The 18,968-nt window shown below is 39.5% G+C and overlaps 1 protein-coding gene across 2 annotated transcripts in view; it reads left to right on the top strand.

The window, feature by feature from the left end:
* The first annotated feature begins 5,760 nt into the window (after window positions 1-5,760).
* The window catches only part of gramd1ba (GRAM domain containing 1Ba), a 108,156-nt gene continuing 94,948 nt past the window's right edge, over window positions 5,761-18,968 (top strand). For both annotated transcript variants that reach the window (XM_079805280.1, XM_079805281.1), the window contains exons 1-2: window positions 5,761-6,307; window positions 10,150-10,230. In XM_079805280.1, the coding sequence (XP_079661406.1) occupies window positions 5,943-6,307; window positions 10,150-10,230 (446 nt within the window). In that variant the 5' untranslated portion in view covers window positions 5,761-5,942. The remainder of the gene's footprint in view (window positions 6,308-10,149; window positions 10,231-18,968) is intronic.

Raw genomic sequence — 18,968 nt, forward strand, 5'->3', positions numbered from 1 at the left:
AGTGCCATAGTACTTTTTTAAAGTACACAGACAATAAGTATAATACACTGCACACTAAATTATATGATTTATAAGCATTAATATGGTATGGTTTCTTAAAAAAGGAAGATGGGGGAAAAAAGTTGATGACCTTGTTTTAGAGCCTCACTTTCTAAATTACAGGTACTGTACAGTACAGTTTAAGCGGCGTGATAGTGTGCACACTGTGGAGCCCCAAACATGCGGTCCATGATAGAATTTGTTTTGTAAATGCGTTATAAGAATGCAGAACTCATATATTTGGCATTTACTGCTAAGAAAAGCACTGCCTGTCTCCAGTGGAGCAGTAACAGGAGTGATCTAACAGTGTGCGGCAGGTTGCTAAACCGTCATAGGGGTCAGTCAGCAGATTGTGTGATGTGTTGAGCAGGCAGATGGGCAGCCGTGAGTGTGTTCCTTTTCTCAGTGGGCTGCGGCTTACTGCGCTTCCTCCTGTAACATTAACACGTGCGCATGTTTATGCCTGACTTCCTTACACGCCTGAAGTGCAGCGCTATGTGAAGCCTGTTGTATTAACGCTGACACGCATGGCTGGCTCTAAAATGTTTTAATGAGGTCATATCCTGAGGAATCATGCTTCCTAGATTTTTTGAGATAAGAGTCATTGTACTATGAAAACATAGTGGAACTGTCATATATATATATATATATATATATATATATATATATATATATATATATATATATATATATATACATATGTGTGTGTGTGTGTGTGTGTGTGTGTGTATGATATGGCCCTTTTAATGCTTTTACTAATTAGTGATGCTACTGTGAATGACCAGTTAGAGGTGAAATCACTAATGTTCATTTCAGCAGGAAAGAGCATGTGTGTGCGAGAGAGCAAATGTGTCTGTGATTTGTTTGCATGTTTTACTCTAACCTTTCTGTGAAGTCTTTTCTGTAAAGTCCTCATCTTTTCTGGAAACTCTTGTGTAAATGTTTAAGTGCATGTATACTCTGTCCATCTAGCTCAGTAGTTCTCAAACACTTCAGGCTTAGTAGCAATGATGATCAAATCAGAACATTTAGGTAAAAGCAAATAAATCAATGCTAAATTGTTTAACATCTATGCACTTCCAGCAATCCCAAATTAATAATGTAGGTTATTAAAGCCTAGAACTGTGTCCTAACCAGATAAAAGGGTATATTTTCCACATTAAAGGGTACTCAGTGCACCCAAAAATGACATTTTGTCATCATTTACTCACTCTCATGTCGTTTCAAAGCCGTAAGACTTTCGTCCATTTTCGGAACACAAATGAAGATATATCGGTGCTGATAGCCTTGTGGGTAGCGTGAAGATATAGCGTCATCATTGTGCCTTTGGGCGCCCTGAGTTCGAGTCCCGGGTCATGGACCTTTCCCAATCCCTCTCTCCCACCTTGCTTCCTGTCCACTCTATACTATCCAGTCACAAAAAAGAAGATATTTTTAATGAAATTTGAGAGTGACAGCTAAAATTGTACAACTAATCCATATGAATTGAGCGGTTCAGTAAAAAAAATTCTAAAGAGACTTAATCGCTTTATTTGAAGATCAGATTGAATTTAGGCATTTTTATATAAAAATTGGTTAGCAAACATAAACCGAAACTATTTGGTCATTTTTTTTGATCGAGATGCTAACGGTCTAATCAGATTCAATGATCTATGCTAAGCTATGCTATAAGTGCTACTGCCAGACCTGGAGATCGGCTGAATGGATTCAAAAACGGTAAAACTCAACTGTTTAACTCTAGGAGAGATAGAGTGTTCCTTTAATTATCCATTTCCTTGCGAGTGCAGTACACTTGCAGAGAGACTCAGAGCCCAAATGCTTTTCTGATTGGCTGTGATATTTGATGGATTTAGTTAGGGATGCACCAAAATGAAAATTCTTGGCAGAAGCCGAATAATAATAAAACACTTGGCCGAAGCCGAACACGGTTTTTCATGCCAATTTTCAAACCATTTTTTCACATTGCATAAATTAATTAGTAAAAATTAGCGTTTTACTATTTTGTCTTGCTTTTTTTTGAAAGAAAAATAAATTACACAGAACTACAATTTAAAAATATTTATTTAACACTGAATATGTTTTAGCATTCCAGCAGACATACAAACAAAGCACAATATAACTTAAAATATATATATTTTTAAAAACATAAAAAAATAAAGATTTATTTGGCCATCTTATCTTATCTTTGTCCTGTTATGCCTACAGGTATCATAATCAAATCACTGAGGGTGCTCTATTAAAGTGCAGATGTAGGCTAAGAAATTGCACTGAGTGTTGCCTACAGTGAGACATTTAAGATTATTTACAATTTCAAAAATATTTTGCAACAAATATTTTTCTATTAGTCTGCCTTTACATTGCTTTAATACATTTACTATGTCACTATGTCACTTCTGAAACTTTGCAGTGTGCAATTGGCCATTAATCCTTTTTGCAACATGAAAAACAATAGTTTTATTCAATGGATTATATAGACTGTAGACTCGAAAGCGAGCCAAAACCGCTCCTTTTATGATCACTAAACGCGATCGCTATGTCAGTTCATCGCCATCTCAATAAATATCTTACTTACGTCGATTTGTGCCTACACTTTGTTCATGAGAGGTTTTGCGAGCCTGTCCCCGCTGCAGAAACCCGTTGTAAATGGATACATTTGACGTTCTACAGACACACTGGAGCATTTGCCAATATATTATTACAGTATCAACTGAGGGTGCTCTTGCTTGCATTAGAGGGTGCTTAGTAGTGTTGTGGTACTCGAGACCGGTCTCAAGACCACTTTTTGAAGGTCTTGGTCTTGACCACATTTGTACTCGGTCTTGTCTCGGACTCAGACTTAGAGGACTCTGGATTTTGTTTTGACCACCAGTCAAGACCACAACTGCTGGAATATTAATAAATTGCCAGTGCATTGTCTGCTTTATTTATTAACATCATTAATGTAATTCATAGTTTTCACGTGTCGTCACACGCTTATAGGAACGCCCACCTGGAGGGCAAAACAAGGCTCTCCTCCATTGCCCGCTTGTCATTTTTACCAGGTTTGTAGTCAGTATTAATGCGGTAAGACAGTGATATTAAAATACCAAATTCACACCTTATTGATGTTGCAAACTTTGTACAGGAAAATAGATGAACACAGAATTAGTGCAACACGAGGTTTCTCGTTAGGTGTTTTCCCCATCGAAACCCATTATAAAGAAAACGCGTTGCGTTCATATTCTTGCCTCAACTACTCGCCTGTATATAGTATGCATCATCAAAAAGGTGTAAACTGAATTTGATCTTTTAATATCACTGTTTTAGTACATTACGGCACTTTAAGGGTGGGTTGCACTAAGGATTCTTTAGCCTGGCGTCGGTTCACCCTCTGTCTGCTGCTTGATCAGCTCTATAACGGTTTTACTGCGTAATTAATCTGTGTTTAAAATGAAGTGATGCAACAACTCGGTTTAAAATAAAACCCATATCAACAAATCCTTTAAACTTTGCTTAATTTAATCCTTATTGGTGCAACTCACCCTATAGTGTTTTTTACGTTTACCGTTTTAAAAACGTCCCGCTGTTTTCAGTGATTGAAATACTGCAGTAGGTGCTGTATGGATCATAAGTGCCCAAAACGTGCATCTTGTTCACATATTTTTGTTTTAAGATGGAAATTTGACAGGCTTGTGCTGTAGTTCTATGGAGTTCTATGGCCTCCAAGGCTCACTGTAAACTATGAATTGGGTAATTTCATTTGATTGGTAACAGCTCTATATAGTGTCTTATTCTAATTATGTTTATTGATTAAAAATAAGCAGGCGGTAATGTGGATCTTTATGAATTTAAAGCTACACTGTGCAACTTTTTTTAGTTTATTCTTAGCTAAAAACACTTAGTTCTTTCAAAAATAAATGTTCTCATTAATGTATATTTACTTCTTTCAAGTAATAAAGTATTCTCGTAAGTTTATTATATGCCATTGTAAATACGGGTAAGGGGTTCGAATGCGGGTCGCCATGTTGCCCCTCCATCTTGAAAGTACATTAGCCAAAGAGGGACATACCCGTAAATTCAAGCTTCGCCTTTCGCGTTTTAACACTCGATGGCACCGTGTCGGATGTGGACGAGGTCGAACTGGAAGCCATATTAATCTTGGACTAAATCGGCCACTGTAGGAGTTAAAACGAAATCGGAATTGAGAGGAACAGAAACAAAAATTCTCTGGATGGTCATATACCTTTTCACCACTAGATGGGGGGAAAATATCACACAGTGTAGCTTTAAGGAGTGCTGGTTTGGTCTTGTCTTGGCCTCAACCCCTCAAAGTCTTGGTCTTGTCTTGGACTTAAAGGGTTAGTTCACCCAAAAATGAAAATTCTGTCATTAATTACTCACCCTCATGTCGTTCGACACCCGTAAGACCTCCGTTCATATTCGGAACACAAATGAAGATATTTTTGTTGAAAGCTGATGGCTGAGAAAGGCTTCAGATAGGCCTCCATTGGCATTCAGTACATTCACACTCCCAAGACCCATAAAAGGCACTTAAAACGTCATTACAAAGTCCATCTCACCACAGTGACTATAGTTTTTGTGCAGAAAAAAAAGTCAAAATAACACCTTTATCCAACTTGTTCTTGTCTTCCGTGTGTGCCTCCGCGACGCATGCGCGAGAATATGACGTAGCGCCGGGGTTCGGGAATCCATGAAATGCACACTTTAACCCCATTTTGAGCACTACGCCGAGACCTAGAGTACGATCAATGTAGAATTCAACAGCTTAGATACGCGTGTCTTCCTCTGCTTGTAAACAAATCGCTTCTGGGTCATGTGTCCGAACGCCGGATCTGCGTAATATTCTCACGCATGCATCGTGGAGGCACACACGGAAGACAAGAACTAGTTGGATAAAGGTGTTATTTTGATTTTTTTTGCGCACAAAAACCATTGTCGTCGCATCGTAAAATTATTGTAGAGCCACTGTGGTGTGATGGACTTTGTAACAACGTTTTAAGTGCCTTTTCTGGGTCTTGGGAGTGTAAATGTACTGAATGCCAATGGAGGCCTATCTGAAGCCTTTCTAAGCCATCAGCTTTCAACAAAAATATCTTCATTTGTATTCCGAATATGAACGGAGGACTTACGGGTGTCGAACGACATGAGGTAGAGTAATTAATGACAGAATTTTCATTTTTGGGTGAACTAACCCTTTAACACACATTGGTCTTGGTGTCGACTTGGTCTCAGATTAGGTGGTCTTCACTACAACACTAGTGCTTAGACAGTGTCTGCAAACGGCCATTTTTGCGTCTATCTCGGACACTTTAATGCTTCCACACTTCTGTCATGTTTGCTGCATTTAGAAGCGTGCCCGCCTCTCTTACACGCGCTGGTTGCTATATTTGATCGCATTATCAAAAACGTCATTGTTCAGTTACATTTATTCGGTCTTTTCACTTACTCTGCCGAATAATTTCGGTTGCAGAACATTTGGAGGATCCCTAGATTTAGTTGGGTCTGGTAGTCTGCTGTGGACAGACAAACTGCTTGTCACTGGAATCTTATCGCATCACGTCTGGTTAGGACACGTGTTAAATGCACAAACCTATGTTAAACTTGATTAATAAAAACAAGAAATGTAAATTCATTTAAATAAAAAGTTTTTGAGTATTGCAAGTTTCCAGAGTTTGAGAACTGCTGACCTAGTAGACCTTCTGACCTTCCTCTGACCTCTAGGGAGCTTTCCTGGTTTTCTGGATAAAGGGTTTTTGAAGGAAATCTTCTATAAGACCAAATATGTCGGCATCGAGCCATCTCACAGGAAGTGCTGAACTCAGCTCAGCCCAGGTGTGGACTCACTGAGCTCTCTGATCTTTATTTGTTTCTGGACTCATGTGAGACTGAACAGAAGTAGAACCATGTCAGAGACCCTCCAGCTGCCCGCGCTGCAGATCCAGGGCCCGGCAGACGGGGAATGCAACGGATCCGTGGTGGATCCGGCCCTGTCCAGCTCGTCCAGCCCGTCTCTGCGCCGCAAGCGCTTTAAAATGCGCCGTATGAAGAACGTCATGAGCGAGAAGGAGCAGCTGGAGAAGGAACAACTTCAGCGTTCCGGCTCCAAGGAGTACCTGCAACTTCCGTCCATTGAGATCACGCCGTCCAGCGACGAGGACGCGGCGTGGTCGAGCTGTTCCACACCCAGCGCCTCGCCCCAACGCAGACGCTTCCTCCTGCGCAAGTGGCTGAGGGGCGGAGAGAAAAAAGAGCACGGCAGTGAGAGCAGGTCTGTATGAGCACGAGCCCCGTCCGTCTCGAACCCACGTCTACCCTGTCCCAGAATCCACCCTCCTGCACTGCCTGATCTCAGCACACAAAACCCATCCATTCTCCATTCCTGCTGTCCGTCATCATGAGTAATGTGCATCACTTCATTTGAGTCTTCGTGTGAGCTTGCTCTGGCACATTAGGCACAGCAGAAAACTCTTGTGTTTTTGTGTGAGTGTGTTTTCCGTCTTCTCTTGAGGGACTGAAGTCTCTGCTGTGACATTTATAGGCTGGAGGGAAGAACAAGCGGCCGCCTGCTGCTGCCAGGAGTTTGTCTGGGGACGTCTTAAATATTCACGACTCTTCCTGCCTTTTAATAGACGAAAAAAACAACATGCAGTATGTATCTGCTATGACCTTAAGTTTCACTTCAAGCAGGCTTAACAATAGCAGAATTTAGGCTTGAGAGGCACTGCCAGTTGAAAGTCTGGACACACTTAAACCCCCCCTGTGGTGAAAATCAAGTTTTTAATGTTGTTTTTATGTCTATGGTGTTCTTAAAATGCAAACCATGTGCAAATTCATAAGTCAACACCATTGCGGAGTATTTTCTCCTCAAAACTTCAGTGAAAAAACTCATAAACTACCTTGTAACCAATCACGTCAACATGTGGGCTTTAGCATATCATTACTGCGACGCAGGGGACGTCCAGTGCTGCGTTCCAGTTAGTTTTTATTATGCCCTTCACTCGCTAACTTCCCTCCATCTCTTTCACTCGGATGTGCGTTATTGCTTGCGTTGCATGAGTGCCCACTATTGGCGGAACCTTTGCAATGGGCTGAACTGGAACGTCCTAAGGCCTTGATCACTGGAATCACTATGGAGTTGATTTATTATAATTTTTTCCCCTTACGAAATTGTTTCATACAGCATTCTATATATATATATATATATATATATATATATATATATATATATATATATATATATATATATATATATATATATATATATATATATATATATATATATATATATATATATATGTATGTATATATATATATAGGTGTGTTTGGGTTGTTTTAAATGTTTAAAAAAAAATATATATATATCATAGAGTTGTTTGTGGTGGGGTAAATTAAACACGATATGCGGTGACGTCACAATCGTGTTGCATTGTGGTATATGAAGTGTACATAAGAAGTCAAATCGAGGGAGCAAGGGTCTGTCCATATAAACTTCCCTCGTCCATTTCACGAAGTGGAACGCACTTCAAAATTGCGCCAGGGATTCCCCCGAGGGGAAGTGCTTAGGGAAGTTCGCAGGTGCGTGTCTAAAAGTGGAGTGGAACGCAGCCCAGGTTATCCCGGTATATTTTTCTGTTGATATAAAAAACTGGTACTTTTAGCAATATAGCGGGTGAATTATGTAAATTATGTATATTACGATATTATGAAGAACTATGTGCCTTTCTCCACTGACGTTCTGAGTTGTTCAAAGTGTTTCTATAAGGACACCGACTTTTAGAAGGCAGCTGTCTTCTCTGAGGTGGCGAGCAGGAACGAGTGGTTTGTGTAACATTAGCAACACATTATGAGCTGGGGCCAGTTGCATAAACTAAGCCATTATGTTAAGACAGTGTCTTAAGATCTAGTATGAGCCACTAGCAGTTAGGCAAGTGGCATTCTTACTTTTCGAATCAAATTAGGCCAGTCTATGTTTTTATGTAACTGATTTAAAAAAATGTCTTAAAAAAAAAAGGTTTGTCTAACTTGTGACTAGTCTTAACGTTTTATGCAACCAGCTGTTTGACAATGTAGTTAAGCCAAAGGCTAATCATATTAACTATGTTCTAGAGAGCGATACATAAAACGCATGACAATTCTGATACATCGACTTATAGACGAGCCTGTATGAGTGAGTGGAGGCAGGGCTCATTTGCATATTCTTGGGTTCACATATTCTAAATGAAGCAAGGGTGTAGTTACATTAAAGCTATTTTAAAAGAATAGTTCACCCAAAAATGAAAATTACCCCATGATTTACTTTCAAGCCTTGATGTATATGACATTCTTCTTTCAGACGAATACAACCGGAGTTATATTAAATGTCCTTGCTCTTCCAAGCCCAAATTTTGAAGCCCAAAAAAGTGCATCCATCCATTATAAAAGTAATCCACACGGCTCCGGGGGTTAATAAAGGCCTTCTGAAGAGAAGTGATGCATTTGTGTAGGAAAAAAATCCATATTTAACACTTTATAAAGTAAAATATCTAGCTTCCGCCAGACCGCCTTCCGTATTCAACTTAAGGAAAAAGCGCAACTGCGCTTTAGGAAAAAGCGCAAAAGCGCAACGACGTAGCGTAACAGTTTTTTTCAACTGCGAGAAGCATTACACTTTCTTCATAAGTTGAATACGGAAGGCAGTCTGAGTTTTAAGATGAGTTTTAAGGGATAAAATTATTGAGTTATGAGTTTTAAGGGATACAAAAAAAAACACTTAAGCGAAATTTATTTGGTTAATGCGTTTCTAGCATAATTTATGCGCGTCTTGCAGAATAAACAAATCATCCACCTCAAGCAAGCACTATTTGTTTTAAATGCAATTTGGAAATTTGCATCTTGCGTTGAAGTTGCAGCATTTATTATGCAAAATCCCCCAAAATAAAATATAACCATACACTACTGTTCAAAATTTTGGGGTCTGTAAGATTTTTTTTTATGTTTTGGAAATAAGTCCCTTACCAAAAATTGCCTTTATTTGACCAAAAAAATTAAATCTAGCAATTTTAAATAACTCTATTTGAATACATTTAAAAATGTAATTTATGTGAGGGCGAAGCATTACTCCAGTCTTCTTCAGTGTCACATGATTCCTCAGAAATCATGCTAATATGCTGATTTGCCACTCAAACATTTCTTATTATTAGTATCAATGTTAAAAACAGTTGTGCACCTTAATAGTTTTATGGAAACCGTGATACATTTTGGGGGGATTTTTTTGATGAACAGAAAGTTCAAAAGATCAGCATTTATTTTTTTGTAACAAATATCTTTACTTTTGATCAATTTAATGCAGTATTTATTTTCAAAAAGGGGATTTTTTTTGGGGGGCCACTGCATACTTCTCATATTTGTTCTATTTCATAATATTCACAACGTTACTATCATTCTAATGTTCTAAAATGCAGAAAATACTGCAAATAAAGATTGACTAGGTGTGTATAAACTGGTACCGTACAGGGACCATATGGTATATAAACCGTATAGTTTAGTAAATTAATTTAGTCGTGTAATTTTGACATGAATGACATGAATCAGGGATCAGCTGTGTACTGGGAGCTGTCAGGTGTTTCTGGTAGAAAACCCAAGCACAACAGCGTTTACTAATCTAGGGCTCCGTAATGTTGATCTGTTTTATCACCTGCTTCCTTTTCGTGCAGTACGCAATAACTCGGGGAACCATTTCTTAAATGCACAAGAGGTTTTTCTGTCATTTATTTTCTTAAGGCTAGACATTAAACAACTGTGGGAGGACTGGGAAACAGCACCTGATAATCATTTCAAGTTTTAACTGGTTGAATGGGACACTCTCTGCTGCCCTCTAGTGGGGGAGAATAAATTATCCTGAAAATTTCTGGCACAGAAATGCTTCATGGATGTTTGTTCCTCCAGCTGTAACCCGAGCAACACTGGACTGTACAACTGTGTGTCTTGTTTGAGCATTTTTTGTTTCCATATAATTAAAAGATCACTGTGTGTCCAAACTCACCTTCTGCCGTCTCTTTCTCAGTATGAGTGGACGTCTGGTGTTTGTGTATTTCCTATGTTCTGATTCTAAAATGACGATCTGTGTTACAGCAGTCAGCAAAGCAGCCTCCAGAGCAGCCATGAGGAAGAGTCCACACGCTACCTACTGAGCCCAAACACCCGCGAGGACAGGTACACACCGCCACTACACTGCAATATTGTTTGTCAATGTGTTTTACATGTAAAATAATTTGGAAGCTGATTAAAAGAGGCATTTACCTTGCTGGTCTTCCATTTATGCATTATGCTGCTCTCACCGCAGTTCCCACATGTCCTACAGGAGTCAGTAGTTGGTCAATTCTACTGCAGTAGTGATGGGGAAATATGTAGCCTATCATATGTGATATGTCCTGTATTACAAAGGGTTGTGAGGTGTTAACCATATTACAATTTTTCTCCACTGGTTTGGCTCATTTCTTGAAACAGAAATTACATTCTCAAAACAACATGGACAAACCTCCAAACCACTTGGCAATTGTTCACAACAGAATAGCATTTCTCATTCATTTAATCAAATTGCAAATGTCTAAGTACATGTCTCAATGTCTCAGTACATATTTGCAAATAATTAAGTACAGGTAGCCTACATTTAGCACAATTTCCAAGTGAATAGATCTTGTTGATCTAAACTGATTGTTGATTCTCAGTCTAATGGTTGTTCGCTCCAAAACGTGTCAGCGTCATTTCATTGTATAAGTCATCACATGCACAATAGTCTGTTCAATTGTCAAAATGAGTCAAGAACATAATACCATTAATACCATATGTGAATCCCTTGGAACATTTGATAAATTTATTACAGCAATTTACAGTCAGGTGAAACTAGAACTTGACTAACGAAGGAGGACTTTCACACATCTCAGATGACCAATCTGTAAAACCCCGCCCTCTGGTCCAATTCTCGGCGTCCAATGGCGGTAAGGTGTTTCTGCGTATCGCTGTCTTTCCTTTTACACAATAAAACAGTTTAATTTAAACACATTCTTTTATATGTATTTACCTTGTTGTTTCATCTGACTCCATTAAATGAAAAGGTGTTAAATGATTTTGTTAACCATTAACTTTAGATTTATATTTTGTCTTTCAATTTAAATCGTTTATCTTATGTTATACTCAGTATTTACAGTATACTCAGTACGGTTTAGAGTTTCGCACCGGCCGGGTTTACGACCTCTGTTACGGACTAGTCAGTCTTGGTCATCGAGGCAGAGGCGACACACTGATATTCTGGACGCCCGTGCAATACGTTGATCATTCCAGAATATTTTTATTCAGTTCCCTTAGATCTGAATTCACTTAATTAATGCAAAACTGCTTCTAATCAGAGGCCATGACCATTATCACAGAATCAAGCGACCAACTTGCTAATTCTAATGATAACTTTCTATAATCATGCCTTGGTTTCCCACGTATACGTTAATTAGAACAATATTGCAATAATCAGGAATAGAGGTTGCCCTATTTAGATTGGTTTAACAATTTACTATTGTTCTAAACGGAAAGACTTGTTTAGCCTATCAACCTCTACAGTCCAAGTATACGTACCTAGTGCCAATGTGTTAGTCGGAGTTCTAAAACATCAATCCGGTGTGCTCTTTAAGCTTCACCAAAACCGTGTCTTAGTCCGTGTTAAACTAACCTGAGCATATATCCGTACTGTTATGGTTACAACATGAAATACTGAGTTACTGAGTTTTTTCTCCATTGGTTTGGCTCATTTCTTGAAACAGAAATTACATTCTCAAAATTGTAAGATCATTTGGCAAAACTGTCTTACAGTTCAGCACAACACTATAGCTCACTTGCAAAAGCTAATATCTCTCCCAAAACTGTTCACTCATGCTTCAGAACTAAATTCCTTTCCCATATAAATAGTCAGTGCCACCAAAATGGCAAAGATCCTTCTCATTGCTTTGGCTCATTTCTTGAAACAGACCGGACGTTCTCAACACTCTTGGTGCTTTTGCCAAAATAACGTGGATGGTTCGGCACAACACCATGGTTCACCTGCAAAAGCTCATACCTCTCCCAAAACAGTTCACTCATGTGTCAAAACTAAATTTCCTTCTCATTTAAACAGTCAGTGCCCCCAAAATGCTTCGTCCCTTTGGCATTGTGTAAGCACTGCGAGTCAAAATGTTTAGATGTTTTGTCACTATGGCAGAGGACCATTGAAATATCCCTCATGTCCACCTTTCAGTCTTAGCCCAGTCCTTCATTTTTGTCTAGCTAACAGAATACAATTGTGTATAAAACTGAAAAAAAAAAAAAAAAAAGAAACAGGATTTTAGGGGAAGAGTAGCCTCCAAGGTTTGACATCACACATTGCACTCATACTGCCAAGGAAATTGTAACCATTATCATTCACACACATAAAGTAACTTCCATACATCAGCGTAAAAAGAAAATGTATACAGCATAATATACTGTAATATAACACACAAACAAAAAAACTATGAAAATTACCGTCCTCACCCTCCTGGCCATCCACACGCTGCTGTTCTCAATCTTACTGTAAACACTTGTAATATTGTAAAATTTCTACTTTTCAAATTATATAATCTGGGTTTGATTTTTTTCAGAGATATTGTTAGAGTAAAGTGAATATATGGACCAAACAGTACACACAAGACCAGTACTGCATATTGATGAAAATATTTAGTTCTCTCCACATTTGTAAAATCATTCGATTCATTCATGCATTTTCAAAGGTTTGTTTTTTTATATCTGCTGAGGTTGGGCTGAAGTCTCTGTCCAGCCTCTCTCAAAGACAACCCATGGGTACTCAGTAGAATCGCATCTGATAAATTTGGTCCGTCTCTTCTTTGGCCACATCCTACTCCAGGTCTACCTCTTCCTACCCCTCTCTTGCCCTCTTTACCCCTCTCTTCCCCTTCCCCTCTCTTCCCCTCTATACCCCTCTCTACCCCTCTCTTCCCCTCTCTTCCCCTCTCTTCCCCTCTATACCCCTTCCCCTCTCTTCCCCTCTCTACCCCTCTCTACCCCTCTCCTACCCCCTTCCCCTCTCTACCCCTCTCTACCCCCTTCCCACCCCTCTCTTCCCCTCTCTACCCCTCTTCCCCCACGGGCTCCCCCTCTCATCCTCACTCTTCCTCTTCCTCGAGCAGGCAGTTGCCCATGTTCATTTACTTGGCCAGGTGCCTCCATGTTCAGAAATTGTACTGGCCCTGCATGGTCAAGCTCTTTACATATATGTTTGGCAGCATTCACAGTCATGGACAGCACCTGTCAGGTAACTAAACATACTGTTTGATTGGTCAACTGAGATGTGTGAAAGTCCTCCTTCATTAGTCAAGTTCTAGTTTCACCTGACTGTCAATTGCTGTAATAAATTTATCAAATGTTCCAAGGGATTCATATATGGTATTCATGGTATGATGTTCTTGACTAATTTTGACAATTGAACAGACTATTGTGCATGTGATGACTTATACAATGAAATTATGCTGATACGTTTTGGAGCGAACGACCATTAGACTGAGAATCAAACAATCAGTTTAGATCAACAAGATCTATTCACTTGGAAATTGTGCTAAATGTAGGCTACCTGTACTTAATAATTTGCAAAGATGTACTGAGACATTGAGACATGTACTTAGACATTTGCAATTTGATGAAATGAATGAGAAATGCTATTCTGTTGTGAACAATTGCCAAGTGGTTTGGAGATTTGTCCATGTTGTTTTGAGAATGTAATTTCTGTTTCTAGAAATGAGCCAAATCAATGGAAAAAAACTGTAATAACACAAAATGCGTTGCAGTAAGTTTAAACATAACGATTTATTAACCAGGTAAGAAACATCAATCAAAAGTCAACTCAAAGAGTAAAAAGCATCAATCAATCATATACAAAAACAATAATTCAAGAATCAAGGATTCTAGAAATCTTTACCTGGTCGTGAAAAACTACACACTAGCAGTGTGGGAAATCTCAATACAGACTCCCATTACATGATGTAAACTTGGTGATGACACATGTAACTTACAACATTTCAAACATTTTCTCTGCCTATACAAAACATTGTGATGATAACGATGACTCCTTTACATGGCTACAGTCACGAATCGATGATTTAATTTCTGATTACAAAGACAGACTTGGCGTCCAAATTCCACCTGCTCGTTCAAAACGAGACCTGCTTGGTAACATAGCTGGCTTATTCGGATCAGTTAATTCAGCAGTTAACACCTACCAAATAACCAAACAATCTCAATTCTCCTCATGGTTGATGGACCAAATGGCCACTGGTTTTCAACACATCACCAATAGCAATGATAACCTAATCAAAGCGGTTAGATCCGAAGCGCAGGCGCTTCTAACGATCAGCCATACATTGTTCAATCAGACCCGTAACATCGAACGTGACTTAGCCTGCAAAGCATATGCTCAAGATTTATTAGGGATGCACCGAAATGAAAATTCTTGGCCGAAACCGAAAACCGAAAAAGAGGAAACCAAGGCCGAAAACCGAAACACCGAAAGAAATTATGCCAATTATTAGTACCATTGCATTTATGGCTATGACTGTGTACTAACTTTACTAAAATCAAGACATTGCAATTGCATAAATTAATATTAAAGTTTCAAAGAATAAATCAATTACAAATTATGCCAATATTTATTTAGCACATTGCAACAATGCACAGTATAAAATAAAATTCAAACAAAAATGTTTAACTTGACCCCACTCATTTGTGCATTAAATAATAATTTACAGGCCTACAGAAAGGTTTTAAAATTAAATGTTCTCTCATAAAAACAAAGTGCATTTAGGTCTAGTGCATTTAAAAATTTTCTCTGTAGGACTACTACAAGAAAGTGCATTCAGAACAGGTGCATTAGGTCTAATAATCAACACTCAAATAACATAGTACGCAAACATGTAAACTTTACATAAGGCAGTTTTTGCAATAACTTCTAAATCTGATTATAAAATAGTTTTTTATCCAATTGGTTGTTGAAATATAATCATTATATACACAGTGTCTGTCATTTTCATGACAGGTTTATTTAACATGCATGAAATAATCAAGACATCACTAACAGGTTAAGTAGAATATAATGAATATAACGGCTAATATAGAGCATATATTTAGTGAAAGAGTTGATTTACTTTAGTGAATAAAATTTTGTGGACACTGAATGACTGCCTGAGGTAAATGTGATGCTAAAGTTACATGACAGTTTGGTTTACAGCAGTTATATTGACGTCTTTTCGCCGTTGAAACACTGATTGAGCGATTACACCACATATGATACGTGACAGTAAGTTGTAATGTATCCTCAACACATCTTAGATGTTCATTCATGTTTATTCTTAATGAAGAGATGATCGATCGCGCTCACAGATGACCGCGTTCACGCGCGCGCCGCCGCTTGAACTGTGATGTGATCAGTGATGCCACATTAAAGAGCGTCAAAACGGCATTTATCGTTTGAATTTCGTGATGCATGTTGATCGATGTTGGTGTGGGAACTCGGATTGAAGTGTGTTCCGCGCTTAAAACATGCCCACTGTTAAAGATTGCATTGGGAAACCGTTGGGTTTCACAGTGAAGTCTGGTCCTCTTCTCATCGAGAACATGAGCTGCTGCACTACAGCTGCACTGAACACTAGCTCTCGCTGGAGCAGACGTGGGTGTTTCTCAGATATACTGAAATACGTCCACACCGCAGACATTGCTTCAGACAAGCACGTGCAGGTCGCGGTTTCTGTTTACGTCATCACAACATTTCGGCCATGTTGTTTCGGTGATAAAAGTCTTTCGGCCGAAAACCGAAAATGCACTTTTGGGCCATTTTCGGCCGAAAATTTTCGGTGGCCGAATATTCGGTGCATCCCTAAGATTTATTCACTGCAACTAGACAGGAAATTTTAGATCTTCGGTGAGCACATGGAGGAAGAGGGGTAGAGAGGGGAAGGGGGGATGAGTTATTTGAGAATGTAATTTCTGTTTCAAGAAATGAGCCAAAGCAATGGAGAAAAACGTTTCGGTTACGTATGTAACCTTAGTGCCCTGAAGAGGAGAAACACCGTGAGAACCAAGGGGGTAATCCAGCACCAGGAAAGCGTACCTTCCATAGGGGCAGCCATTGTTAACCAAGCCATCACCTGCTGTTAGCATCCCATTGACTCCTATTCATTTTGGTGTCACATTGACAGCGAATAACTTTGCATCTGAGGCGTTTAAAGACTCCAATTTGTCCATTTTTTATTTCTAAAGAAACACGACAATGTATAAAAGGCTCCATTTCCTTGTAGCTTACACTATCGACCCGTAGAAGCCATTTTTGTAAAAAATAGGCTAACGATTGTGTCATAACCATGCGACTCTCGGCGCGCAGTAGATAAATTACCGGATATACCCAAGGAGAAGCTCGCAAGCAATCTTTTACTGTCTATGAGGCAATCGGGGGGACGTGGAGGCATAAAGTCCAATAAAGTTAAGGGAGAAGCATGTGGAGAAGCCCATAGAGAGACAAAAGCAACGGGACAAAATATGTCAACAACGTGATTCAGATTTCAATTTGCACAACTACTAGAAGACTTGCCACTGTCATACAGGTTGCTCATGTCACATGTGCGTCGTTAAGCTCAGTCTGAGGCTGTGCAGTACGCTCAGCCATCAGGAAGTGAGTGCTTCTACTTGACTTCACTTTTTCTCCATGAAGTCTATGGGGTCGCTGTGTCCATTTCTTTTACTGTCTATGGTGAGAACGCTCTGCGTGATTGCGTCATGAGGACAAAAAGCCTGAAGTACAATAGGACTCACAGTATTTGTAGGAATCTTGGGAACATAACCTGGCCTTGGGTGGAGAAATGCCTTCACCATACCAGGCGCAAATTCCAAGCACGAGGGAACCACAGAGAGGGACTGAATATCTCCAATTTTTTTTTGAAACGAGATAGCAATCAGAAAAATAGTCTTAAGCGTGAGAAACTTCTCAGACACTTCCTCAATGGGCTCAAATGGAGCCACAGAAAGACCCTGAAGCACAGTGGCCAAATCCCAGGCCAGAACCCTCGTACGAACTACAGGCCTCAGCCTCAAAGTGCCACGAAGGAAACGAGTAATAAATGGGTGTCTCCCCAAAGAAACCCCACCAGAAGGAGTGTGGAAAGCCGCTAGGGCCGTCTTGTACACCTTCAGTGTGGAGGGGGATAAGCCCGCCGAGAATCTCTCCTGCAGGAACTCCAGCACTGTACCAACCGGGCAGTTAACTGGGTCCAACTGGCGATCTCCGCACCATGAAGTGAATAGCCTCCACTTCAGTGCATATAGTCTACTCATGGACGGAGCACTGGAGTGAAGGATAGTCTCAACAACCTCAGCTGAGAGACCAGCACTTATGAGCGGGCCAAGCCCACAGCTTCCATATTTCTGGAGGGTTGAAGGATCAACCCACTCGCCTGAGACAGAAGGTCCCTCCTGGTCGGAATCTCCAGAGGAGAGCCTTCCAGAAGAGACACTAGGTCTGAACCAAACTCGGCCCGGCCAGTACGGAGCCACTAAAAGAAGACGGACCCCGTCCCGGCGAACTCTCTCCAAAACTCCCGGAAGCAGAACAATCGGGGGGAAGGCGTACAAGAGTAGCCTCTGCCACTCCTGTACCATGGCATCCAGCCCCAGATGAGCTGGATGGGTCAGAGAAAACCACTGAGGGCAGTGAGAATTCTCTGCCGAAGCAAACAGATCTACTTCTGCTTTTCCAAATTTCTCGCACAGGAGCTCCACCCCCTCAGGGTGGAGTCTCCATTCCCCGGGCCTCGGCCACTGCCTCGAAAGTATGTCTGCTTCCTGATTCTGGACCCCCTGGATATACACTGCCCTGACAGACAGTAGTTTCCCTTGGGCCCACAGGAGGATCTGGTGTGCCAACTTGTACAAGGGCGCGACCGCAGACCCCCCTGATGATTTATATATGAGACCACCGATGTGTTGTCTAGATAGATATGTTTGCCACAAGTCTCTGATCGGTGGTATTGTAATGTGGTAATGTAGTTTTTAGTGTAATTCTGCTGTTAAAATTAGATAATGTGAACAGATGGCTTCAACAAAAGCATAAACCATTGATTTAACAATATTAGAACTTAGAACAGTAGTTATGTCTTTAAACTTTTAGAAAGCATTGTTAAAATTAATTTCCATATGGATAAAAATAAAGGCACGTTTAATACTATTTTTGTCTGTTTCCGCCTAAAAACTAAACAAGTAAAAACAAAAAAAACAAAAAAGGTTCAGTAATTTTGACTTTTCACATTATAATTATAACTTAATTACAATTGTGACTAATTCTTACAATGCAAATGTATTTCTCTTTTATTTTAATTTCAATCATATTTAATATAAACTCTATTTCTCATTATTTCTATGATAATTATTTATTTTTTATTTTCTATTATATATTTTCTCATACTTGCAATGGGGCATTATATCTCACAATTATTACTAATGAATTACACAATTATCTAATTATTTTGACTATATAGCTCATAAGGTGACAATTCTTTATTTTAAACTCGCTTTATTTTATCTCCCAATTTCTTTTTTTTTTTTTAGGTGAAAACAGGCTACTCTGGTGTATTTTATATGACAAATAGATTCAGCCTCTGTCACTTGTTTTCTTGTTTCAATCTTTTTAATTTCATAACAGCAGCCGCTGAAAAGCTTGACACGAAATGAACTTCCTGCAGGTAGCTGGTTTTAGAGTGTTGGATCTCAAGTTTCTGTTTTTGGTGGTTCGTGTTTTGCTTTTGAAGTGGTTCTTCTTTCCGTGTCGCATTCTGCATCTGTTTTCTGGTTTTGAGCATGGATCGCACGGTCTATATTGTGCCATCTCTAGTGCG

The sequence above is a fragment of the Gobio gobio genome, assembly GCF_949357685.1.
Source record: "Gobio gobio genome assembly, chromosome: 22".
Classification (NCBI taxonomy): Eukaryota; Metazoa; Chordata; class Actinopteri; order Cypriniformes; family Gobionidae; genus Gobio; species Gobio gobio.